Source organism: Rhamphochromis longiceps, linkage group LG11 (assembly GCF_057381845.1).
Source record: "Rhamphochromis longiceps isolate RC_006_pf linkage group LG11, R_longiceps_female_GT1.1, whole genome shotgun sequence".
In the NCBI taxonomy this organism is placed as follows: Eukaryota; Metazoa; Chordata; class Actinopteri; order Cichliformes; family Cichlidae; genus Rhamphochromis; species Rhamphochromis longiceps.
This window is the reverse complement of record NC_140567.1, coordinates 8,712,470-8,740,468: the sequence shown is the minus strand read 5'-3', so window position 1 is coordinate 8,740,468 and position 27,999 is coordinate 8,712,470. Positions and strand designations below refer to the sequence as shown.

At 45.3% G+C, this 27,999-nt stretch overlaps 1 protein-coding gene across 4 annotated transcripts in view; it reads right to left on the bottom strand.

Annotated features, from left to right (window-relative positions):
- The window catches only part of LOC146658513 (protein NLRC3-like), a 34,986-nt gene extending 7,757 nt beyond the window's left edge, over positions 1–27,229 (bottom strand). For 2 of the 4 annotated variants that reach the window (XM_085422162.1, XM_085422163.1), the window contains exons 1-8: positions 27,122–27,229; positions 23,992–24,127; positions 23,532–23,663; positions 22,782–22,913; positions 22,343–22,474; positions 20,560–20,795; positions 18,649–20,455; positions 3,879–4,052 (exon numbers count right to left, since the gene is read on the bottom strand). In XM_085422162.1, the coding sequence (XP_085278288.1) occupies positions 3,879–4,052; positions 18,649–20,455; positions 20,560–20,795; positions 22,343–22,474; positions 22,782–22,913; positions 23,532–23,663; positions 23,992–24,101 (2,723 nt within the window). In that variant the 5' untranslated portion in view covers positions 24,102–24,127; positions 27,122–27,229. Of the gene's footprint in view, positions 1–3,878; positions 4,053–4,484; positions 5,324–18,648; positions 20,456–20,559; positions 20,796–22,342; positions 22,475–22,781; positions 22,914–23,531; positions 23,664–23,991; positions 24,128–27,121 lie in introns of those variants that run through there. The other 2 variants (XR_014913721.1, XM_085422165.1) reach the window with 2 other exon arrangements.
- Positions 27,230–27,999: the final 770 nt, after the last annotated feature.

The window sequence follows — 27,999 nt, the reverse complement described above, 5'->3', positions numbered from 1 at the left end:
AAATAAAATACAAGTAGCGATTAAAACTGCAGAATTAATGATTACTGGTGCTGGAAATACTAGCGCTTGATGCAGTGTTTTGATTTTGTTGCCACGGGTACCCACAAAGCAATGCGCGAAAGTCACGTGGTCTGTCAATCTCTATTCACCACTCATCCAACGTGTGAAACCTGCTGTGAGGACAATTAAAGTGTGGCCAGAGGGGACAGACGCAGTGCTCCAGGACAGATTAAAAACACAGACTGGTATAGGGCTTTGGAGCGTGACGTCACAGGAGGCGGGCCACGCCCCCCGCCGCCATGATAGATATATATATATATATATATATTAGGGGTGCAACGATACACAAAATTCACGGTTCGATACTTTGGTGTCACGGTTCGATATTTTTTCGATACAAAAAAAATGTTCATGCCTTTTTAATTTGTCATTTATTAAAATTATAAATATATATTTTAACTCAAAAGTACAGTTTTTAAATTTAACCCTAACCCTTGTGTGTGTTTTTTATTTTGACAGCGAATGCGCACCTGCGGACCACTTATGTGCAGCCCTGGTTATTTAGCTCGTCATATTGCAGCCACAGAAATTCTTTTGTCCATGAAACCATAAAGCTGCACTTTCTTTTTGCCTTATAGTCTGATTTGTCATAACTTTTACGTTTTGTGGTAAGCTTTTCTTTGGCTGTCACTTCTTCACCCTGACCTGTCTTATTTGGCTCAGCAGAACTAAAATATATATCCTGCTGCTTTTACACACACACTCACATAAGCTCAGCGATTCTCTGCGCGATCAACCTCTCACATGTTTAAGCTGCGGGAGATTTCACTTGTCATGTTTGCATAGTAAGCTAACGATTAATAAGACGATGTCAGAGGAATTGGTGCGCAAATTATCATCACTCACAGATCAGTGCTGTCGCTCTCTATACACAGTTCGCACGATTGCAAAGTGAAAGCAAAAAAACAAGCGCAAATTCAAACGCGATTTCAATATGTCACATATTGACAGTGGCTCACCGATGCCAATGACATAATTACCCAGCTACATTTCTGAAAGAATGCAAAAGCATTGACATATATTTTTCCTTCCTACAATAGCCCGACGGGCAGGGAAGAGAGATTTTGGTAGCCCGACTGAAAAAATCGCTAGCCCGGGGACGTCGGGCTAGCAATATTGCGAGCCCTGTATCTGATTGAGGAATCACTCATCTTTGGAAAAGAGAGTTTATTACAGAGAAATGTCTCTTTCCAAAATAAAAGCTATACTATACTATCTTCTGGGCTATATTCTCAGCAGCATATTAAACAGCTGTCTAAATGACTCGGCTAAAGTTAGTAGCATGCTTGCTTGTTTTTGTCTGCTTCCACTTGTCTTTGCACTAGGATGATGTCGGCGTAAATGTGCAGTCATATTCGTTGTGTTCCCACTAGTGCTTTCAGGTTAATCTCGTTGAAATGACCTTAACGCCACAACACGGCAAATCTCCGTTAACGAGCTACCGCCGATCGCCCCGTGCATGGGGCTAGACGGCCAACACGTTAACGAGCTAACTGCGCTAACACACTAGTTCCCACCCATGTAATTGAGCATTGCATGGCACATCCAACATACTGTTTTACTTTAGTCCATGACTCGCTTACCTTCAGGGTCATACGTCACATGAAAACCAAAATAATTCCAAACACCAGATCTGAATGAGGGTGGGGGAGGTCCATGTTGCAAGGAGAGCTTAACTTCTGTCTCGCTAGCTTGCCCTGCTCTCTTCCTTCTGACTATGCTGTCTGTGTTGAGCGCTCAGTGGATCTGCGCTCGACAGTGCAGCCTAGGCGGAGTAGTCGAACGCAGATTCACTGAGCGCTCAACACAGACAGCATCGTCAGAAGGAAAGTTGATAAAATAAATTACAAATTTTGTATTGTTCGATACATATGCGTACCGAACCGAAAGCACTGTATCGAACGGTTCAATATCGATACGAATATCGTTGCACCCCTAATAAAAAAAATAAAAAAAAAAAAATAGATAGATATATATATATATATATATATATATATATATATATATATATATATATATATATATATATATATATATATAACTGTATCTTGTTGCCTTGTACTTGTGACATGTGCAATGTAGAGCTGGGCGATATGAGATTTTTTCATATCACGATATGTTTTTTTCATTTCAGGCGATAACGATATCTATCACGATATAAGCCAAATAACTATATTTGTACGATTTAAATGTGCCGTTGCTCACAAGTAAAATGTGAAATAATCAGCAGCTTGTTTTTATTTAAATATTTATTTCCCATAATAAGTTCAACAGGGTAGATGTACTTAAGGAACATGAGACTTTTTCAGATAAATAAAGGCAAATATTGCAAACTACACAAAAGGCAGCCGCTAAAGCGTTTAAGTTTCAAAATAGAACAAACAAAACAGACTAAATTGTCAATTCCACTTAGAAACAAAATATTAATTCTAAAAATAAATCTTAGTTTGTTTTACAGAAGAACAGACAAAACTGACTAACTTTTGTCAATATCAAATAAACTGAGAACTAAAAGGAAATTCTCAATCTCTCCTTGTTGTATAGCTGAGCTTTTCAAACAGTTTTAACAGTTACTTTAGTCTGACAAAAGCCGAATGACGAATTAGCGCTTCCAGTCAGAGACTGAGGCTACGTCCACACGTACACGGGTATTTTTGAAAACGGAGATTTTCCGTTTTCGTTTTAAAAAATAATCCCGTCCACACATAAAGGCAGAAATGAAGGAAAACGCTGCTATGAACATGCCAAAGCAGCAGGTGGCGCTAGATTCCTAACCGTGCAGAAATGTTGGCCAATCAGAAGTCTAGAAGCCTCGGTGGGAAAAAGTAAACAAAGCTGGGGCATAGAAGCAGAACCGAGTCGTATGTGTGGAGGGACAGTAACTGTGTGTATATGTAAGCATTTAAACACTGCAGAGAGTACAATTAACAGTAACAGTATTGTAGAAATTCATTTCACCGAAACAATAACGTGGCGCACAGTGTGACGCATGCACCAGTTTATTGTATTTCCAGACTTGCTTTCGGCACAATTTACAGTGCGCGCTACTCTGTTTTTTGTCAGACTTGAAATAGCCGAAATACCTTCACACTACGGAGCTTCTATGGCTCTTCCGTTCGACAATCTCTCCGGCATTGGAACCATCATCTGTTTTCTCTTCGGTCACGCTCGGTTGATTTTTCTAGTCGGCACACTCATTTCCTCCATTATGCGCTGGCTCCATTACCCGCTGGCTGCTTCCCAAACAAACACACGTGCGGCTTGGCACTTGTGCTGTACGTAACGCGACGTGACGCTGCAGCTGTGATTGGTTCGGCTCTGCGCTACTTGATTTGGATTGGCTGACCTTTTTTTTTTTTTTATTAAGAGGACAAGAGCGGCGAGGTCTATCGCGATAGCTTGATTTCTCTATCGAGTAAAAGTTATATCGCGATACATATCGTTATCGTTCTATCGCCCAGCTCTAGTGCAATGACAATAAAGTTGAATTCTATTCTCTACAGCCTCATCAGTACTGACTTCATCTTCACTGACTGATGGAGGCTGAAAAGCTGTCCTGTCAAATATCTCCCCGTCACCACTCCACTTCTGTAAGTCTTTAAATGAACCCTTGTCAAGTCTATCACTTCTATTTGCAGCCAAAAGGAAAAACTGTTGCTCAGTCGTTTGGAAAGACACAACATTTCTGAAAGCACTCAAACTTCTTCACATTTGTCTTCAGACACATCCTGAACATTTAGGAACTAAAGAAAGGTTCAAACATCAATCAAAGATCTGAAATATAGAAAAACAACAACAGCTGCAGTCAGTGAACTCACCTCAGAGTCTCCAGTCGACAGTTTGGACTCTTCAGTCCAGCACACAGACGCTTCACTGCTGAATCCTGCAGCTTGTTCTCACTCATGTCCAGCTCTGTCAGATGGGAGGGGTTGGACTTCAGAGCTGAGGCCACAACTTCACAGTGAGTCTCTGAGAGTCCACACTGAGTTAGTCTGCAGTGTTGGGGAATAACGGAATACATATACCGGCGTTACGTATTTAAACAAAATATGAGTAACAGTTTAAAATGTGGTATTCAGAACACAGTTACTTTGTTGAAATAAATGGATTACACAGCAGTCTTTTTCTGTTTCATATATTAGGCTGTCCCCTCTCTATTTTTGGGAATTCCACGATGGGGGAAACCCAAACAAAACACGCATTAAGAGGCTCTAATGCCTGTGTCTCAATCTTGCGGCCCATGTCACCTCTACTTGCAGTCTGCAAAATGAAAAATTATAATTCAAAAAACTATTTAATATGAAGGCAATAGGCAGAGTGTTACAGGCATCGCCCTAAAGAATGTAGCCTCATGGGCAGTGTAGTCCGTGCTGCAGGGAGAATGGACTGTCATACCCGTGATGTGTCGGTGAACGAGGGAGGGAGAAAAAGGTGGTGTTGGCCGTCTGATTGGGATCTGGGATGCGGGGCCTCCCTGCTGCTGCGGAGCCTGGGGTGGTCTGCTTGCCTCCACCCCGGGGGAAAGGGTAACATCTCCTGCGTCTAGGTGCCGTTTCCCCCTCTGGGGGCGAGGGTACCTGGACCCAAGGTATAGAGTATGTTTGGGGAGTGTGATTGTGTGTACATGTCCATTTATGTCTATCCCTACATTGGGTGAGTGCTAAGTATTTGTACATGTGTGCATGAGAGTGGGAATGCATTTTTGTGTCTGTGTGTGCCTGTTTGTCTGTGTCTATATGTCAGGTCGGGTCTTAGACTCCACCTCTCTGGGAACTCCCAGGCCCTCCAAAGTATGGAGGCCTATCTCCCCTCACCACACTCCCTGCAGGTAACTGATACCCTCAGGGGTCGGTGCGTTGGTGGTTCTTGGTGTCCGGGGCTGGGCTCTCACGTATGTACCAGCTCACTCCCGGTGGCTACTTTGTGGGGCCTGGCGCCTGTTGCTCGGTCAGGCCTCTTCCGGTGCCATAGGGGGCCCTTGGGCCCTCCGGCCTCTGGGCCTGCGACTCGGTTCACTCTGGCACAGCTGGCTGCCGGCAGAGCCGGCGGGCACACCAGTGCAGCCCCCTCTGGCTTCTGCTCCGTGGCTACTGGGTGACCCCTCGTCTGGGGCTCTCCTCAGCTCTTGCCAGGAGGGTGGCACAGATGCCCTTCCGGTGGTCCTCCTTGGGCTCTCGTATTCTGGGGTCTCTGGATGACTGGGGCCAAGATCTCCTTCATGCCTGCTTCATGCCCTGGAGGACGGGCTATGGCTCTCTACACCCTATAGCAGACCATTACATGGGGAAACCTTTTGAATACAAGCATGCTGATCCACACAGGGGTGCACACGGGTGTTCAGAGACATAAACTACACCTTTCTTGGCTGCTACCTCAAAGCACATTGTGCGCTGTCGGTCCTGCGTGCTGCACAACAACATTCAATATTTAGTATTTACTGCTGTTTACACTTATCTAGATTAACGCGATGGTGTTGTGTTTAGTATGTTGCTCTGTGTTTTTTGCTTGTTTTCTCTTCTTTTTCTCTCAACAGGTGATCCAGGAGATTTTTTTTTCTCTCTCTTTTTAAGTGCTCTTTCTCACTGTCCCTCTTCCCTTTGTTTTTCTTTTCCTTCATCTTTCTTTCTCCCTTTCCTATCCCCCAGTCATGTCTGTCCCGTCCGTAACAACTGAAAATAAAATAATAATAATAACAACAAAGGTCGATCAAATGGACCAATACGGCAAGGCCGCAATGATCCACTTGGTTAAGTAAATCCATTGGGTATTCTTGTTAGCCTTCAGACAACAATTCTGACGGCTAAAGAACCAAATGGGATAGGACAAAACAACAACAACAAACAAACAAACAAACAAAAACAAAACAAAACACAAAACAGAGTGACGTCATAATCTCTTGAACATCTTCACATCTGTACTTCAGCTCCTCTTACTGGTCTATATGATGGACTGATTATCCTGGACTTTACATGTTAAAGGAATTCTAAACTCAATTCTGTATTTAACAAGGATGTATCGGAGAAATAGATTTTATTTCCTGGAATTAGGGGTGTGATGACATTTAAAATAACAATGATTAAAAAATAAAATATCACGCCTGGTACAATCCCAGGACCCTGTTACAGGAAGCTAAGAGGCTCCGAGTTTGTTCACCCTGAACTGACGGAAATTGGGTTTACTGTTTTATAAAGAAAGTAAACTTAAAGTCTGATTCAGTTACCATGGTAACAGAACCAAACTGAACCATTAAGTAGAGTTTTGACTTATCCAAGTAACTTCACAGTTAAACCTGAATTTTCTGTACCACGAAGTCGGTTCAGTTTTTACTAGAGATGGCACGATGCCACTTTTTTATGTCCAATACCGATATTATAAATTTGGAAATCTGCCGATACTGATGTGAATCCAATAGTGTATTTCATAATCAATAAAACTGTTTTTATAAATATTTTTCTACATTTTGTACAAGTTCATACTCAAGTTTTAAAAAACAAAACATTAAAGCTATTCTGTTATACCTGCATCAGGGTTCATATGCCTTTTTCAGGGTCAAATTCAAGCACTTTTTAAGCACTTTCAAGGTTCCTTTTCAAGCTTTTCCAGCACCCCCCATGTGAATTGAACTATATGAACAGATCACAGTTCAATTCAACATATAACACTTTAAGAAATCACAAGCATCTATGTCACGGGGTCCCCTTCCAGACCTCTCCCGGACAAACACAGGCGTAGTCGGTAAGGTATTAGTGTGGATACTTTATTTGAAACGGCCTCCCCAGTGCATAAAAAGATGGTTGCAAAGACATAAAACTGAGATCCGCGCTACACAGCCTGTATGTTACAACACACACCCCTTCATATCCGGCTCGCCGTCTCTTATATCCCGTAACCCCTCCCCCTTGGCGTCACCACCAATTCTTTATTCTAACTTTAATCCCCGTCTCCCTCCCCCAGAATTTCTTTTTCATTATACACTCACAAAACATATACATTGATACAGGCTCTCAACTATTTCCCAGAAGTCTACCCGACTTCATATACACATTAACGGCCCACGTAATGAGGCCATTCTCATGACGGTCCAGACACACGTGAACTCATTATTTAAACCCCACACCCCCATACCATCGGCTTGCGTCACCCTGCACGATTGGCGATCCCCCGCACGTCTCCCTGACCGACGCCCTTAACAAGTAAGTGGGAACCAAAATCTAGCCACCCCCGATGCGGCTCACAACTTGCTCCTCACCCCTTTTATTCCTCTACTCGGTCGTCAGAAAGATACGCCGCCCCGGGTGCCAAATCGAACTAATGGTGGCGATCTAATGGTGGCGGTGCCATACTCAGCGGACTCTGCCTTGAGACGGGTCACTCCGTCACATCATCCCCTTCCCCCCGGAGGTTGGCGATGTGCGGCAACCTAGAGAGGTAATCCGCCACCACATTGAGTGTACCTGGTCTGTGCCGGATGGCGAACCTGAAAGGTTGCAGTGAGAGGTACCAGCGTGTAAGTCGGCTATTATGATCCTTCATGGACTGGATCCAGGTAAGCGCCCGATGATCAGTCTCCAACACAAACTCTCTTCCCAGTAAGTAATACCGGAGTTTTTCCAGCGCCCACTTAATCGCCAGAGCCTCCTTCTCCACCGTCGAGTAATTGGTCTCCCGCGGCAGCAGCTTGCGGCTCAGATATAGGATCGGGTGCTCCTCGCCCGGGTCCCCTTGAACCAACACGGCTCCCAGGCCGCTCTTGGAGGCATCCACCTGGACCAAAAACTGCTTCTTAAAGTCCGGACTCCAGAGCACGGGGGTCGAACACAGGCAAGTTTTCAGTCCCTGGAACGCCTGTTCACATGCTGCGGTCCATATGACCGGATTTCGTTGGTTCTTCCCCAGTAATGTCGTCAGCGGCGCCGCCATTGTTGCAAACTGGGGCACAAACCTTCGGTACCAACCAACCAGTCCCAGGAAAGCCCGCACCTCCTTCTTGGTGCGAGGCCGAGGACAATTCTGGATAGCTTCCACCTTATCCAGCTGCGGTCGCACCTCTCCTCGTCCCACCTGGTAGCCCAAGTAGCGAGTCTCCTGCCGCGCCCATTCACACTTCGAGGGGTTCAGAGTCAGCCCGGCCTTATGAATTCTTCCCAAGACCTCCGACAGATGCTGCATATGCTCCTCCCACGTGTGGCTGAAGATGACGACATCATCCAGGTAGGCGGCGCTATAACCGTCACAGCCCTGTAACAACCTGTCCATCAGCCTTTGGAAGGTAGCCGGTGCCCCATGTAGGCCAAAGGGCATCACGGTAAACTGGAAGAGCCCGGCAGGGGTCCTGAAAGCAGTGTACGGCCTCGACGTCTCCTCCAGTGGCACCTGCCAGTAGCCTTTGCACAAGTCCAAAGTGGTGATATACTGGGCAGCCCCAATCTTCTCCAGTAAATCCTCAATTCGCGGCATGGGGTACGCATCAAACTCGGAGATGGCATTTAGCTTTCGAAAGTCGATGCAGATGCGTAAAGAGCCATCCTTTTTGAAGATAATGACCACCGGGCTGCACCATTCGGAGCAGGACGGCTCGATCACTCTAAGCTCCAGCATCTTCTCCACCTCCTGTCGCAGCTTCTCCACCAAGTGTTGCGGAACCCGATAGGGCCGTTGCCGGATGGGCTGTCCCTCTTTTAGCCGGATCACGTGTTCAACCAAGGTAGTCCGACCTGGGTTAACGGAACACAGCGAAGGCGTCTCCTGCAGAATTTTCAGTAGTTCCGCAGCCTGCTGTGAGGTCAGATGAGTCAATACCGGAGACCTTGGATCCGTAGCCTGCTCAGGTTCACTCTGTCCTCCTCCTTGCACCACCCTGGCCATCAGTGCCTCCCTCGGAGCCGGACGGGGCTGCTCCACCCATTCCTTCAGGAGGTTCACATGGTAGGTTTGTTTCGGTTTCTTTTTTCCCGGATGATGGATCTCATACGTCACTGGTCCCATTCGGCGAAGCACGATATAGGGCCCTTGCCATTTCGCCAGCAGTTTACTGTTGGAAGAAGGGAGAAGTAACAGCACCTTTTGTCCGGGCTGAAACTCACGTTGCCGGGCCTGTTGGTCATACCAGATCTTCTGGCTTCGTTGAGCATCCCGCAGATTGGCTTCGGCCTCGGCCTGGTACCGCTCCAACCGCTCTCTCATCTCCAGCACAAACTGCACCACCCCTTTCTCATTTGGAGCCACGGTCGAAGACTCCCACCCCTTTCGAACGAGATCAAGCGGCCCCTGTACCTCCCACCCATAGAGTAACTCAAAGGGGGAGAACCCCGTGGACGCCTGTGGAACCTCTCTATACGCGAACAAAAGAAAGGGTAACCACTGGTCCCAATCTTTTCCCGTGTCTGACACAAACTTCTGTAACATCCGTTTGAGAGTCTGATTAAACCTCTCCACCAACCCATCTGTCTGTGGATGGTACGGTGACGTCTTGATGGCCGAAACGCCTAACTGAGTGTGGAAGAGCTGCATTAACTTCGACGTAAAGTTAGTCCCTTGGTCGGTCAAAATCTCATCAGGTATCCCCACCCGAGAAAACAACTGTATCAGTGCACGCAGAACATTAGGGGCTGTGATCGCTCGCAACGGAAACGCCTCTGGGAAACGGGTCGCGTAATCACACACCACCAATATGTACTGATAACCCCGACCACTTTTTACTAACGGACCCACAATGTCCATAGCTACCCTACGGAAGGGGATAGAGATGACCGGCAAGGGTTGTAGCAGAGCCCGATCCGATTTGCGCGCTGGGCAAGTTTTCTGACACACAGGGCATGCACGACAGTACTTCTGTACATCCGTATACATTGACGGCCAAAAGAAATGCGTACTAACCCGTAAATAGGTTTTTTGGCGACCCAAATGGCCTGCCCAGGGGAGGGTATGAGCTAAATGCAGAATGAGAGGTCTACAACTAGCAGGGATCACAAGCCGCTGGTGGTCCCCATCAACTGCATACAACACATTTTTCTCAACCACAAACTTCTCTTTTCCTCCCCATTTCCCTGTTCCCCCTTCAGGCACATTAGCAAACAACACTTCCAACGTCTCATCCTCCCTTTGCAACACAGAAATATTTTCAGGTACATCCCATTTCATGTTCTTATTGCCCGGTCCCTGGGACCATAGCTGCTTCTCAAAGCGGCGTTGGCGACGAGATTTTCTCGGCCCTTTCGTGCCACCCTCGCACAGACTACTGTCCAAGTCTGGCAGGGGTTGGCATCCCGCCTTCGCCTGGGCCCTAGTGACCACTGGGCCTAACACCTTCATTTGAACATTCCCCGTTTCCCTCCCTTTTGTCTCTGTGTCCCGCTCTTCTTTTTCTTGCAACAAATCCATAAGCACAGGCACATCCATCCCCAGAATAACCTCTACCGGCAAATTCTGTACCACCCCAACAGACAATAAATATGGCTGGTCATTAATAGTCACTGTTATTTCCACCTTTGGGTAGGGATGTTTGTCACCATGCACACATAACACTTCTTCTTGTCGACTATAGTCCACACAGTTCACTGGTACCAAGCTTTGCTTAATTAATGACATAAAACTACCAGTGTCCAGCAAAGCAGTAACCCGCTGCCCATTTACCATTACAGTTTTATAGCGTTGCCCCTCAGCTGGCTGGACCTTTGTTGGTTCCGCCTCCAGCCGAGGTGCATAGCAGGCCCCAGTGACTTTGGCCTTCCGGATGGGGCACACCGAGGCTTTATGGCCTGGCTGCTGGCAGTAATAACAAAGAAAGTCCTTACCCGCTCCTCGTAGAGTGGATACCTTGGGGCCCCGGATGGCTCGGGGTTACTCTCCCGCTTCGGCAGACCCGCGGATTGCGGGGACGATCGCTGTGGCGTCCCAGCTGAGCGGACCGGGGCCGCTCCTCTCCGCGCATTGAAATACTGCGTCACCAACTTGGCTGCGGCCAGTCCGTCCGCGGGCTCATGCTCCCTCACCCAGGTCCTCACCTCCCCTGGAAGAACTCGAATTAGCTGCTCCAAAATAATCGCTTCTCCCATCTCGTCCTTCGTATGCTGCTCTGGTCGAAGCCAGCGCCGGTACAGTCCTTTCAGCCGGTAGTACGTCTCGGTGGGGCTCTCCCCAGGTGGAATAATATTAGAGCGAAACCGCTGCCGATACGTCTCCGGGGAAATGTCAAATTTAACTAACAAGGCAGCTTTTAAATCCTCATAACAGTGGGCTCTTTCTTCATCCATTGCGGTATAGGCCTCCAACGCCTTCCCCGCTAGCAACGGAACTAGCCGACAGGCCCATTCATTCTCCGGCCATCTCCAGGTTCTGGCCACCCGCTCAAAGCGCAACAAATAGTTCTCAATATCTTCCCCCATCTGGTACGGTGGAATCTTTGGCCCCTCCGATCGCCTCCACTCTCCGCCCGTCTGGTCGAGGCTGCTTGTCGTTGCCAGGGACTGGCGAGCCGGTTCCTCCAGTAACGACGGCCGGTATTCTCGCTGCCGGGCCGGGGTAGGCAGCACCATCCTGGGGCTACTCGCTGTTACCGTGCTCGGTGTAGCCGTAGCGGCCGTAGTGCTAGCTCCCGCTAACACTTGCCCTGAGCTCTGCTGACTAGCTGAATCCGCCGGCAACAGCGCATTAGGAGAGGGAACGGTCCTCAGCCCCCTGAGTTCAGCCAATAACACCGTCTCTCTCCTTTGCTGTCCCGCCAGGAAGTCCCTCATCATCGCAATCAGTTCTCCATCACGTGCTGCGGTCGAGGTTGTAGGCAACTCCGGACCAATCCTGCCGGAAATCTCCTCCTCCTCTGCTGAAGAAGACGACGCCGGCACTGTGTCCCACGCCAGCTCCTCTGCTGTCTTCTCCCCCGGAAGCTCATGCTGCTGGGACCGCAGCCCTGTGCGCTTCGCTGGGAGGCGCGTTTTCCTCTTCCGACTAGCCATCCCACTTCTGACACCATATGTCACGGGGTCCCCTTCCAGACCTCTCCCGGACAAACACAGGCGTAGTCGGTAAGGTATTAGTGTGGATACTTTATTTGAAACGGCCTCCCCAGTGCATAAAAAGATGGTTGCAAAGACATAAAACTGAGATCCGCGCTACACAGCCTGTATGTTACAACACACACCCCTTCATATCCGGCTCGCCGTCTCTTATATCCCGTAACCCCTCCCCCTTGGCGTCACCACCAATTCTTTATTCTAACTTTAATCCCCGTCTCCCTCCCCCAGAATTTCTTTTTCATTATACACTCACAAAACATATACATTGATACAGGCTCTCAACTATTTCCCAGAAGTCTACCCGACTTCATATACACATTAACGGCCCACGTAATGAGGCCATTCTCATGACAGTCCAGACACACGTGAACTCATTATTTAAACCCCACACCCCCATACCATCGGCTTGCGTCACCCTGCACGATTGGCGATCCCCCGCACGTCTCCCCGACCGACGCCCTTAACAAGTAAGTGGGAACCAAAATCTAGCCACCCCCGATGCGGCTCACAACTTGCTCCTCACCCCTTTTATTCCTCTACTCGGTCGTCAGAAAGATACGCCGCCCCGGGTGCCAAATCGAACTAATGGTGGCGATCTAATGGTGGCGGTGCCATACTCAGCGGACTCTGCCTTGAGACGGGTCACTCCGTCACAATCTACTTAAAATCTATTGAATTTATTATCCGTGATATTATTATGTACAGTTCCAGTGGTTTTTGTTCATCTCCCTTAAATACACAGGCAGCCTTAAAAGTATGAAATATTCATATACAAATACACATATAAATGTGTGTACTGTCTCAGTGGCTGATAATGAACCACAGGCCTCTGTGTGAGCTTGAAGACATTTATAATGTTTAAGTAGTTTAATGTGTAGGTGCTGACCATAAACACATTTTGAATGAAAGCCAGGGAACTTTGGTAGCACAGAAACAAGTGGCTATTTTTTGTGACCATATGGATCAGTCGCTCATTTTAAATTTTAAAATACGAGTAGAAAGTGATATTTTTGACTGTAAAAACCACAAGCATGTTTAACGAATCATTTTCATAACTTGAAATACAAATAGAAATTGTACATTTAAAAAAAAATGCACAAGTTTTGCAAACAAAGTTATATGGTACTATTTACCTAAAAATGCAGCCAAGGCTCAGACGTTTTTCATATAACCATTTAAAACTATTTACAGAATAATCAGCTGTTCTGCATCAAATAAGAAGGTACACAAATTATTTATGCAACTCCAAAAAATTGTTTGTGTTCACTAGAAGACAGATGAGAACAGCACAGGGATAAACCTGCAGGTCTGACAGCAGTTGTGTCACTGCAATGTGCCTTTGGTGGCTTTTTAGCACCAATTGTGACGTTCACTAGTAGAACTGACACACAAAACAAAACAAAAAACTACACTACACACTAACTACACTAGAGAACACACTAACTCAATACTCCAAACACGGTAAACATCACAAATCTCTCACATATCAAAACACTCTCCCTCTCGCTCTCTCTCGCTGGTCACTAAAACTTCCCTCTCTTCCCAAACAACCAAATGATAAATGGCCTGTATTTGTAAAGCACTTTACTGGTCCCTAAGGACCCAAAGCGCTTTACACATTCAGTCATCCACCCATTCACACACACACATTCACACACTGGTGATGGCAAGCTACATAGTAACCACAGCCGCCCTGGGGCGCAGTGACAGAGGCGAGGCTGCCGGACACTGGCGCCACCGGGCCCTCTGACCACCACCAGTAGGCAACGGGTGAAGTGTCTTGCCCAAGGACACAATGACCGAGGCTGTCCAAGCCGGGGCTCGAACTGGCAACCTTCCGATTACAAGGTGAACTTCCAACTCTTGAGCCACGAATGCCACATGTTGCCATATCATTTTTTGATTGGTCGACATGGTAAATTTTTCCACCAATAGGGATGGAGGGTTTTTCTTTTTTTTCACTCATAAGCAAAGCGTGTTTGCTAGCGCTCTCCTTAGAAAACACAGTTTTTACCGTTTCTTCCCAGAGTAAACGCCACTGTCTTATTCAGAAAAAAACAAAACAAGAAAACATCAGTTTTACGTGGCCTATCAACACTATTTAAAAGTTGGTATATAGCTTGAAGTCCGCACGTTCGACCCAAGTTGAAACGGAGACTGAGTCCGTCGACCCCAGAGGGTTAATCAGAAAGCCTTAAGTTAGCTAGTTATGTATCGGCTAATGTTTAAAGCTTTCACTTGAGTAAATTGACTCATATTACTGCTAAGTGATGTTACCTAAGTTCACAGCATATTCCATAATAGCACTGCAATACTGCATCACACTCAGTGCATTTCAATCATTTCTCCAGTAACGTACACGTACTGGAAAATTATTTACTAGGACTCACCTATCATGCAGAGCGCAAACTCCGCCATTGTCGTTTTCCATCAAACACTCATTAAAACAGCAACCTACAGGTATGTTAGCGCACTCATCCCCGACTGTCCGAGGGAGGGGCGGGGTCACACGTTGAAACAGACAGAGGTGCAAGGCAGCCCAGGCGGGGAAAATTTGCTTTTACATTTTGCGACTCATTTTATTTCTCTGTCTGATAAGAAAACTATTCAATCAGATAGTTATTTGTGGTGAATGAAATACAGTTACACTTTCAAGCACTTTTAAGCACCACATCTGAAATTCAAGCACTTTTCAAACCTTAAAAGGACAACATTAAAAGTCAAGCATTTTCAAGGATTTCAAGCACCCGTACGAACCCTGCTGTATCCAAAAAATACACTGCACCCAAAATATTTCATAGCTCAGCTACACTGATCAATCTAATAAACTTAAACCTGCACCATCCTCCCAATTCTGGTATTCTAAAGAGTACTTAGCGGAAATATTAAACAACCTAACTAATAACCAGCCACAAAATAGGGAACCACCACCCACCCTCCTCCCTGTCTGCTACATAGAAAAGGATCCTGGTGTTATTTGTCTCTCAGAAACAGTTCATAACTCATTCATGTCACCTAAAAGGTAAACCTGTTTCTCCATCACCTGTTCAGCTCTGATGATTCAGTAAGGACATCTCCTGGTTTCATCTTCATGTTTCCCTCTTACCACATATCCAAACCGACATCATGACCAGCAGCTTTACATCTGTGGCTCCAGCAAACACCAGCTGATACTAGAAATTAATATTAAATAAATTCTAACAACAGCTGATCAAGCTTAAACGTGCTGCTGTTGATTAACGCAACATCCGGCGGTTTCCTCTTTCTGGCGCAAAGTGGGTGATAAACAAACAAGAGAGAAAAGCCGATCAGCTGATCATTGATCAGTTTCATGATTGAAGTAGCAACAGGAGAGGGAGGGGGAGAGAATGAGAGGAGAAGAGGCAGCTGTGCAGCAAAGACACAGAATAACTCCAGCTTTGTGTCTTTGTTTCACTCTCGCTGAAGTCCGGGAGAAATCGATTCCTTTTCGCCTAAACATAAAATTCCGATGGCCAGTCCAGCTGTGGCTCCATAAATCAGTTGTTAAGCTTAATGTGGAAAAGCTATACAAACATTCAGAGTTGAACTTACACACTTGCTTTACTTCTACAGGGAGTGCAGAATTATTAGGCAAGTTGTATTTTTGAGGAATAATTTTATTATTGAACAACAACCATGTTCTCAATGAACCCAAAAAACTCATTAATATCAAAGCTGAATGTTTGTGGAAGTAGTTTTTAGTTTGTTTTTAGTTTTAGCTATTTTAGGGGGATATCTGTGTGTGCAGGTGACTATTACTGTGCATAATTATTAGGCAACTTAACAAAAAACAAATATATACCCATTTCAATTATTTATTTTTACTAGTGAAACCAATATAACATCTCCACATTCACAAATATACATTTCTGACATTCAAAAACAAAAAAACAAATCAGCGACCAATATAGCCACCTTTCTTTGCAAGGACACTCAAAAGCCTGCCATCCATGGATTCTGTCAGTGTTTTGATCTGTTCACCATCAACATTGCGTGCAGCAGCAACCACAGCCTCCCAGACACTGTTCAGAGAGGTGTACTGTTTTCCCTCCTTGTAAATCTCACATTTGATGATGGACCACAGGTTCTCAATGGGGTTCAGATCAGGTGAACAAGGTGGCCATGTCATTAGTTTTTCTTCTTTTATACCCTTTCTTGCCAGCCACGCTGTGGAGTACTTGGGCGCGTGTGATGGAGCATTGTCCTGCATGAAAATCATGTTTTTCTTGAAGGATGCAGACTTCTTCCTGTACCACTGCTTGAAGAATGTGTCTTCCAGAAACTGGCAGCAGGACTGGGAGTTGAGCTCGACTCCATCCTCAACCCGAAAAGGCCCCACAAGCTCATCTTTGATGATACCAGCCCAAACCAGTACTCCACCTCCACCTTGCTGGCGTCTGAGTCGGACTGGAGCTCTCTGCCCTTTACCAATCCAGCCACGGGCCCATCCATCTGGCCCATCAAGACTCACTCTCATTTCATCAGTCCATAAAACCTTAGAAAAATCAGTCTTGAGATATTTCTTGGCCCAGTCTTGACGTTTCAGCTTGTGTGTCTTGTTCAGTTGTGGTCGTCTTTCAGCCTTTCTTACCTTGGCCATGTCTCTGAGTATTGCACACCTGAGTATTGCTTTTGGGCACTCCAGTGATGTTGCAGCTCTGAAATATGGCCAAACTGGTGGCAAGTGGCATCTTGGCAGCTGCACGCTTGACTTTTCCCAGTTCATGGGCAGTTATTTTGCGCCTTGGTTTTTCCACACGCGTCTTGCGACCCTGTTGACTATTTTGAATGAAACGCTTAATTGTTCGATGATCACGCTTCAGAAGCTTTGCAATTTTGAGACTGCTGCATCCCTCTGCAAGATATCTCACTATTTTTGACTTTTCTGAGCCTGTCAAGTCCTTCTTTTGACCCATTTTGCCAAAGGAAAGGACGTTGCCTAATAATTATGCACACCTGATATAGGGTGTTGATGTCATTAGACCACACCCCTTCTCATTACAGAGATGCACATCACCTAATATGCTTAATTGGTAGTAGGCTTTCGGGCCTATACAGCTTGGAGTAAGACAACATGCATGAAGAGGATGATGTGGACAAAATACTCATTTACCTAATAATTCTGCACTCCCTGTAGTTTTCTCCGAGATGAAATGCTGCAGTTTGGAGGCACGTAGAAAGGCTCCAAATGCTCAACCAGACCGCCGACAGGCCTCGCACGCAACAGCCGCTCTATCACGTGACGAATACTGATCTACTGTGCTAAGGTCATGAGCTGGGTTATGCCATGTAGCAAGTTTTGTGAGGTGATTTTGTGATACTTCGGATCGGATTAAAATTTTTTTTATTTGTCTCCGATATCTGATCCAGTAATTTAGGTCACTATCGGACCGATACCGATACGTTATATCGGATCTCTCCATGTCTAGTTTTTACCGGGGTAAATTGCCATGGTAACATATGCTGTGAACTTATGCCAGAGCAGTTTAAGATCCAGATTAGAGAGCAACAGGTATGACATCACTGCCTCTTGGCCAGTAAGCTGCCACCATTCCTGGAGGATCAGTCCGAGCTCTGTGCGCCAGCAGTAGGTACACAGCATGAGCTCAGTAAAATTAACAAAAACAACACAGATGTTTCACGCTGCAACACTGCCCCCTGGTGACGGGAAACAACTACAAGAAGCAGATTTTGGTTTCTAAGGTGCTGAACAAAGACACACACCTATGTGGTGGCATATTTCTCTATAAATGATAAAAAAATGAAGATTTTCAATAAACTTTTTTAACAAGTCAGGAAAAAAAAATGTACTGATCTATTGGGCAGTTTGATATAATCATATATATTGGATGACGATATAAAAACGTCTATGGTTTCATTTTACGCTATAGTTTGTTTCGCAGTTCGCAAAATTAACTGTTTACGGCAATAATTTTTCATGGTTTTGATGGTCACTGTACTTGTTATATTAATTTAGTTAATTAAGTTCTCTTTCTCTTATATTTAATATAACCACACTACGCACGGAAAAGTGCCTGTTTTTATGCGTTGTCGTTAGCAACAACGACGGTAAAACCATCGCGTGTCCGCTTGTTTATTTTCCACATAAACCTTTCACAATAAAGCTCAAGATCCTGTTGAGACCTTTCAAAATAAATGGAATCATGTGAAAGAGTATGCAGAGTGTTTACGGATGACAAGCAAAAAGAGCCGTCAGGTGCTAGAAAATAAGCCTTAGACTCAAACGTTAGAACAGGCTTTTCCCCGCAGCACGCCATGTAATAAATACTCAAAGAAATATTGGCTGTTACAACTTATGTCTAAAACAAGGTTAAAACACTCGACTCCAGGTACATGACGCCCAGCTGGAAACACTTCACACAAGTCGAGCTGCCCGAGATTCACAGAATTTACAGAAAATGTAAACTTTTTGTGATTTATATCGTTGTTGGGACAATAGATGTCTTATATCGGGATATGAGATTTTGGTCATATCGCACAGCCCTACTGATCTACACTAATTAAAGGTGTTAATGATCACATCTGGACTCACCGAGCCTTTCTGCAGTTTCTCACAGCTGGAATCAGTCTGTGTCGTCCCTGCTCTGATGTGTTGTACTTCTGCAGGTCCAACTCATCCAGAACCTCCTCTGACATCTGCAGCATGAAGGCCAGAGCTGAGCAGTGGATCTCAGAGAGTTTCTTCTCTGATCTGTTCTCTGACTTCAGGAACTCTTGGATCTCCTGATGTACTGAGAGGTCGTTCATCTCCATCAGACAGTGGAAGATGTTGATGCTTCTGTCAGGAGAGATTTTATCACTGTTCATCTCCTTCAGGCTCTTGATGACTCTCTGGATGGTTTCTGGAATATTCTCTGTCTGACCCAGCAGACCTCCTAAGAGTCTCTGGTTGGACTCCAGACAAAGGCCATGAAGGAAGCGAACAAACAGGTCCAGACGACCGTTTTTACTCTGGAGGGATTTAGACATGACTCTCATCAGCAAATCATCCGAAAATGAAATGTAATAGTAAGGATCATCTGGATTATTTTCCAGGAAGTCCTTCAGCACCTCTGTCTTCCTGTTGGTGTGACAGTGGAACATGTAGACTGCAGCCAGAAACTCCTGAATGCTCAGATGAACAAAGCAGTAGACTGGTTTCTGGAAGATCACACACTCTCTTTTGAAGATCTCTGTACAAACTCCTGAGTACACCGAGGCCTCTGTCACATCCAGACCACACTGCTCCAGGTCTTCTTGGTAGAACATGATGTTTCCTTTCTCCAGATGTTCAAACGCCAGCCTCCCCAGCTTCAGAAGAACTTCCCTGTCAGCCTCCGTGAGCTCCTGTGGACTCGTCTCACGTCCCTCATGGTACTTGTTCTTCTTCCTCTTTGTCTGAACCAGCAGGAAGTGTGAGTACATGTCAGTCAGGGTCTTGGGCAGCTCTCCTCTCTGCTCTGTAGTCAACATGTGCTCCAGAACTGTAGCAGTGATCCAGCAGAAGACTGGGATACTACACATGATGTGGAGGCTCCTGGATGTCTTTATGTGGGAGATGATTCTGCTGGACAGCTCTTCATCACTGAATCTCCTCCTGAAGTACTCCTCCTTCTGGGCGTCATTGAAGCCTCGTACTTCTGTTAGCCTGTCAACACACGTAGGAGGGATCTGATTGGCTGCTGCAGGTCGGGAAGTTATCCAGACGAGAGCCGAGGGAAGCAGATTCCCTTGGATGAGGTTTGTCAGCAGCTGGCTGACTGATGACTTCTGTGTGACATCAGAAAGCAGCTTCCTGTTGGTGAAATCCAATGAAAGTCTGGTTTCATCCAGGCCGTCAAAGATGAACAAAAGCTGAGAGACAGCCAGCTTCTCTGCTGTGACCTTCTGTAATGTTGGATGGAAAACATGGAGCAGCTCCAGAAGACTGCACTGCTCATCTCTGATCAGGTTCAGCTCCCTGAATGAAAGCAGAACCACCACACTGACATGTTGGTTCTCCAAGCCCTCTGCCCAGTCCAGAGTGAACTTCTGCACTGCGAAGGTTTTTCCAACACCAGCCACGCCATTGGTCAGAACCACTCTGATGGGTCTCTGTTGGTCAGGTAAGGCTTTAAAGATGTCCTGGCACCTGATTGGACTGTCATGGAGGGCGTCCATCTTGGAAGCTGTCTCCAGCTGCCTCACCTCATGTTGGGTATGAACCTCTTCACTCTGTCCCTCTGTGATGTAGAGCTCAGTGTAGATCCTATTGAGGAGGGTTCTACTTCCTGTTTCATCACTTCCTTCAGTCACACGTTCACATCTCCTCCTCAGACTGATCTTATGTTCATCTAAAACCTCCTGCAGACCAACATCTGCTGAAAGAAAGAAAAACAGAAATAAAACTCTTTAATGTCTGAACAACAACAAGAAGTCCAGTTTTCAGAAATGAGTCCATCAGCAGACAGATGTTCAGTCTTACTTTGTACACAGCTGCTCTGACTGGCAGTCTGCAGTCCAGCTCTGGTTCTGGATCTTTCTCCACACTGGGGACAGGACAAGTCTCCTGATGAAGCAGACTGGTCCCAGTATGAGGAGATGCACTGTCTGCATAACCAGTGTCCACAGCTGGTAGAGACTGGATCCTTCAGGACGTTCTGACACAAAGCACAGCAGGACAGCTGCTCCTCCTCACAGACACCACTCCTCTTCCTCCCTCTGTGAACACATTTCTTTATCACTAAAATCATTGACTGTCAGTGACAAACATCCAGATTTGATGACACTGTGCAGAAGCTCTGATGGTCACAGAGAAAAGTCAAAGTGGAGAAACTTGAGTTTGAGTTCAGAATCCAAGTTTCCTTTGCTGTTCCTGTCTTATTAAACACAGAGTGATCAGCCTACAAACTCCACAGTAAAAGCCTTCATCACAGAGCTGATTATGTCCTTCACTGGATGTACTGGAAGTTTGGGATCCATCACTTTGAACTGACCTTTGACCTCCTCTAAAAACTGTGGTGGAGCAGCGGTGTCACATTAAGAGCTTTCAGCTTTATTTTGAAAGAGTTCAGTCAGCAGGAAGTGAACTTCTGGGTTCTGATTTTCTTTCTCTTATTTTACAGAAGTGAAAAAGAAGAAGTAAAAGCTTTGAAATGATCCGAGTGATATTTTTGAACATTGCCACCAAATTGAGTTCAGCCTCCAGCAGTAACTTTGTTTCATGATGCCTCCCTGATGATGTGATGTTTGATTACAAACCTGTTTATGTGTTAGACATTAATCACATGAACACAGGCAGAAAAAAGAAGACAATGAAACAAATGACAGAAACGTGTTCATTCACTGCCATAATCCATATTTTCTATGTAGAGATGTTTGTAAAGAACACGTGTGCAGCGCTTTGTTCTGAGTATCTGCTGTCAGCACACAGTGCAGCAATAACTACAACCACACGTTTCTGTAGATCCTGAACATCAGCCTGGAGGAATCTGACCTCAGGTCTGCACACAGAGGAGCTTCACCTCTGGGATGATGCTGGCTTCAGCTCCTTCCACAATCAGGCAGAAGCTTCTGCACCATCAGGACACAAACAGAGAGGAGCTTCTATCCTCAGACCATCCAAGTCCTAAATCAGAACATGCTCCCCTCATAGCATCACCATCAGGGTTTAAACAGGACCTTACATCATGTTCTTGTCTCACTGTCATATTTCAGATCATACCTGATTCATTATGACGTCACACGCTGCTACACTGATCCTGCTGCTTCATTACTGCTGATATTACTCTGCTCACTCTGTTCAGTTACTCTGTTTACATCACTTTGCTCATTTGCTTTGTTCTGCTTGCACTGCTCTGTCAGTACATGCTGTGCTAATGTGGCACAAAGCACTTTAACATTACATCTGCACAATGTTTCATTATTTCATTTAATGATTGTTTCTAATGTTTTGTCCAGTCACAGGAGCAGCTCAGCACATTTCACTGTGTTGTACGTGTTTGACGATGCCTGTGACAAATAAACAGCCTCGGACTCTTCAATCTTCTTCTTTCTTTGGAGATCAGCTCAGTGGCCTGTTGAGACCATCTTTCTGTTTCTGATGACTCAGTTCAGATTATTATCCTGAGTCCAATATTCCTCTCTCATTTGTGTTCTGGGTCATCTTTGTCTCCTTTAAGTTTAAGATCACTTTTACGTAGACATATAAAATTACAAAGTGGTCACAGAATTTCAAACACCCGTAAATGAGTCAGCAGCTCTCTTACATGGTCAGCTGAGCTCCATGACTGAAGAACATTGTTGCTGCAGGTTCATGACTGAAGTGTGGAGGTATGTCTTTGGACCAGTCACTCCTCACAGATACACAGCTGGATACTGGAGACTGTGACCTCTGACCTCTGCAAACACAAACACATCACATGAATTACTGATTAATCTCTGTTTAAAATAGTTTAAGCAGCTGCAAACACACAAACTGGATAATGTGATGGTTTCTGTCAGTAATAGTTGTCTCAGATTAGAGTACAGACTGCTGCAGAGATGTTCACATCAACAGAGAAGAAATCATTACCTTGGATTGCATTACTACTAGGATTAATACTAGCATTATCGTACCCGGACCACCATTAGGAATCATTTATGATGTCACTGGTAGAACACATTTATAGAAACATCCTTTGAACTCTGACTTAGCAGCTCTCTTACATGGTCAGCTGAGCTCCATGAATGAAATTCACTGTTGGTGCAGGTTCATCACTGACATATGGGGGTCTGTCTTTGGACACGTCACTCCTCACAGACACACAGCTGGATACTGGAGACTGTGATCTCTGACCTCTGCAAATACAACCACATTGCATTCATTTCACATCAATTAGTATACCACAAAAGACATGCAAGAAACACAGTATGAAGGCAAACTTCTGGCTTCAATAACATTCAATAGGTCAGGTGGAAACTTTTCTCAGATTTGATTCAGGTTTTTATAGAACGATCCAGCCAAAAAAAATATACCATTAGGTCAGGGGTCAGCAACCTTTAACACCCAAAGAGCCATTTGGAGCCGGTTTCCACGCAAAAGAAAACACTGGGAGCCACAAATACTTTTTGACATCTAAAATGAAGATAACACTGTATATATTGTTTTTTACCTTTATGCTTTGTGTGAACAACTAAGGTGTGTTGCTTGTGAAATCCATGAAGTGCTACAGAGAAAATTACATTTTATTTATGTAATTAACACATTTTGAACTCTTAAAGAAATATAACAAAAGGAAAGACACCCAGCTGAACTAAAATGATCCAGCAAACAAAAACTGTTGTGAGTCACCACCCTTATATCACCTTTGGGCTTTTGGAGCCTTGACCTGACTTTTAAAAAGATAATTGAATTGAATAATTACAAAGTGGTCACAGAATTTCAAACACCTGTAAATGAGTCAGCAGCTCTCTTACATGGTCAGCTGAGCTCCATGATTGAAGACCTTTGTTGGTGCAGGTTCATTACTGAAGTCTGGAGGTCTTTCTCTGGACCAGTCACTCCTCACAGACGCACAGCTGGATGCTGGAGACTGTGACCGCTGACCTCTGCAAACACAAACATCAATAACTGATCAGTTCTCTCTGACAGCCATATGATCAGCTGATCACTCTGTGATATTGTGTCTGCTTCATAACGCTGACAGGTCAGCCAATCATCAGCCAGTTTTTCTGTCTCTGAATGAACTCAATTTGTTCTCAGCTCTCCTCTCTGATTCTGCTGCACTGACTTCACTTAAACTTACAGAGTTCAGATCTTAGCAAGAAAACAAGTCAATAAAAATCAAACTCAGATCAAACAGTTTGAACCAATCACAGATCAATGATTCTGTCATGGTTATGTTGAAATGACTAATAAAGTTAGGAGTGTTCTTACATTATTGCTGCAGGTCCATGACTGTAAGGTGGAGGTGTTTGTGTAACCCCGTCACTCCTCACAGACACACAGCTGGATGCTGCAGATGCTGCTCCGTCCTCTTCCTCCATCTTCTTGATGTCAGGGTGGAGTTAGTCTGAGAGGTAAACACACACACTCAGAGGTGTTGTTGTACTGGAAGCATCACACTGACGGGTTTCTAATGTTGGAGCTTTGGCCCTAAAGTCCAAACCAGTTATTTTAGAGGCTCAAAGTCTTTAAAAAACACCAAAACTATCACATTATTTAATAAGTACATGATCAGGTGGATGAAGGAACTCAGAGTGTTTGGGATCATCATCATGGTGAGGAGCCCACATGTTACAGCTCCTTTGGAGAGAAGCTGAGGATCACTGCAGGAAGTGAGCTCATGAAACCAAAGTGCTGTTTGTGAGCAGGATGACTCTGTGTTATTGGGCCTGCTCTGTGTTCTACATAAGATAAGATAAGATAAGATAAGATAAGATAAGATAAGATAAGATAAGATAAGATAAGATAAGATAAGATAAGATAAGATAAGATAAGATAACCTTTATTAGTCCCACACGTGGGAAATTTGTTTTGTCACAGCAGGAAGTGGACAGTGCAAAAGTTATGACGCAAAAATTAGAATACAATAAGAATAAATACAGTACACAACTGTACAGAATAGAATAAAATAAAATACTATATACAGTAGAATAAAATAGAATAAAAATATACAATAAGATAAAAATAGAATACGAATGCTATATACAACTGAGTAAAAATACAACGATGCCAGAAAAGATTATTGCACTTAGTGTTATTGCACATGTGTGGATGTGTGTGTTTGTTCAGTTAAAGTCTTTGTTGTGGAGTCTGACAGCAGTGGGGAGGAAAGACCTGCGAAATCTCTCCGTCCCACACCGTGGGTGCCGCAGTCTCCCACTGAAGGAGCTGCTCAGTGCTGTCACAGTCTGCTGCATGGGGTGGGAGACGTTGTCCAACAGGGATGACAGCTTAGCCGCCATTCTCCTGTCACTCATCACCTCCACTGGGTCCAGAGGGCATCCTAGAACAGAGCTGGCCCTTCGGATCACCCTGTTCAGTCTCTTCCTGTTCCCAGCAGAGATGCTGCCGCCCCAGCAGACCACACCATAAAAGATAGCAGAAGCCACCACAGAGTCATAGAAGGTCTTCAGGAGTGGGCCCTCCACCCCAAACGACCCGAGTCTCCGCAGCAGGTACAGCCTGCTCTGCCCTTTCCTGTAGAGGGCGTCTGAGTTATGAGTCCAGTCCAGTCTGTTGTTCAGATGAACACCAAGGTACCTGTAGCTGTCCACAGCCTCAATGTCCATACCCTGGATGTTCAGTGGTTGCAGTGGAGAATGCTTGTGCCTGCGGAAGTCTACCACCAGCTCCTTGGTTTTACTGGCGTTGATCTGGAGGTAGTTCAGCTGGCACCAGTCCACAAAGTCTTGAGTCAGTCCTCTGTACTCCTTGTCGTCCCCATCAGTGATGAGGCCGACTATTGCAGAGTCATCAGAGAACTTCTGCAGGAAGCACTGGGTGGAATTGTGGGAGAAGTCTGCAGTGTAGATGGTGAAGAGGAACGGAGCCAGAACCGTTCCCTGTGGGGCCCCCGTACTGCAGACGACCCTGTCCGACACACAGCCCTGAGTCCTCACATACTGTGGTCGGTCGGTGAGGTAGTCCAAAATCCAGGTAGTGAGGTGATGGTCCACTCCAGAGTTCTCCAGCTTGTCCTTCAGAACCGAGGGAAGAATAGTGTTGAAGGCACTGGAGAAATCAAAGAACATGATTCTCACAGTGCTTCCAGCGGTCTCCAGGTGAGCGAGGGAACGATGTAGGAGGTGAATGACGGCATCATCCGCTCCAATGCCAGGCTGGTAGGCAAACTGAAGTGGGTCCAGTGATGAGCTTGTTAGGCGCCGAAGCTGAGCCAGGACCAACCGCTCCAGGGTCTTCATCAGGTGGGATGTCAGAGCCACCGGCCTGTAGCTGTTGAGGTCCTTGGGGCGTGAAGTCTTTGGCACTGGTACAACACAGGAGGTTTTCCAGAGCTGTGGGACTCTTCCCAACCTCAGGCTCAGGTTGAAGAGGTGCTCTTCTATTGATCTGAAGTATGATCAATACTTCAAATATCTGTAAACATATCATCTTATATTTGTTGCACTTGGTCACATCTGTCTTTAAAAATAGATTTTTAATGTCACTGAGAGTTCTTTTCTACCTTTATTGATTTATTTTGGAAAAAATTAAATATAAAGCTGCCAAAAACTGCCTGCAGCTTCTGCTCTGTGACAGGAAACTACTGCCAGGATCAAAAAAACTTCAGATTATTCATCACAGAGTGTTTATAGATCACAGGACACGTTACAGTTTTACTGTCGATGTGTTAGTTTAAAAGAATGACTTGATAAGGTCTTACTGTGAATCTGCGCGCTCATTGGCTAATACCCTGAGACTGACAGGTGGTTATCCAATCAGCGTGCGGCATCACACGGACATAAGTTTGTTTCTGAAGGGATTTTCAGATTAGACCTGATGTTTCTGCCTACAGCCTGTTTACCGATATAATCAATATCAGATATCAGAGCAACAGAAACCTCGGTGATCAGGACGCCGGGACTGAGAACAGGAAGTGGCTCAAACGTCGCACTTTCATAAAATCAGCCTGAACTCCATTCAGAGTTTCTGTCGCCATTTTAGTTTTTAAAAATGTCGTGTTAAAGGCGGGTCTTACTGTGAACTGCGCGTTCATTGGCTAATAACTTGAGATTGACAAGTCGTTATCCAATGAGCGCGCGGCTTCTCCCGACATAAAGATGTTTCCTTTGAAAAACCAAAGTCTGATTATTTTTGCCTCCACTGATGGAGCCTGTTGTTCCCGCCACAGAGACACAGTAATGTCAGAGCGGTGTTAACACTCACCTGCCTCAGCACAGCTCTCACTCTCCTCCTGCTCTCTCAGCTAAACTCACTTCCTCTCTACTTACAGGAAACCAGCGCTCAGAGGAGCCGACCGGCCTCACGTTTCACCCACAGACACGAACAGCATGGAATTATGTTATGTCATAAGAAGAAACATATTCATGTTAACACTCACCTGCCTCAGCTCCACCTTCCTCCTCCTGCTGCTCTGAACGGAGGATCAACACTTTCACTTTCACTGCTCCTCCCTAAACACAGAGGATGCTGGGACTTGTAGTTTTTACCTTGTGTGATATTTATAGCTGTGACACTAAATCACAGCACGAAGACTACCTGCAAACATGTCACAGGCGATAAAAGTTTCACATTAAAGGTGAAGTTATTTTTCTGTCTCATGTTCAATAAACAGTGAGCTGGGAAAACTGAAGAACAGACTTCAGACGTTCCCTGCAGAGTTTCTGCTGCATGTCTGCATGTTGCTGAGACTGAGCTGATGATGAAGCTGTGATGGGTTTATGGCACGTTTGGTTGTGGAGAAGAGTCTTACTGTCGGTGCAGGTGAAATGATCAGAGGTTACAGCCTCTGGTACTGGTTAAAGTGGAGGCAGCGATCAGGACGGCTGAGCAGCAGAGGTCTCGAGGGTCCTAAAGTGTAAAAACATCAGTGTTAGTAACACAAAGATCACAGAATGGGATCATCCACACAACACTAACATCTAAATCCACGGCAGGAACTCTTCCAGTGTCCTGAAAAATCTGCGATGCTGAGATTAAAATCTGTCTGCTCATCTTAATGCAATATTTACTAAAGTCTGGTAGAAGTTTTACTGATTTCCAGTCACTTAGAAGACGTGTGGATAGGTGGTGGGTTGTAGAGCAGACTAAAAGCTTTAGGTTCATCCTCTGATTAAAAACAGATACAGGAAGTATAACCCTGGTGTAAGACAGGAAACAGCAACACGGCAGCCATCTTTTTCCTCCCATGATGACCAGTGTCCCAGCAGAAGCTGGGGTTTGTTAGATCCTGTTCGATCCAGAGGAAACAGGCTAAAA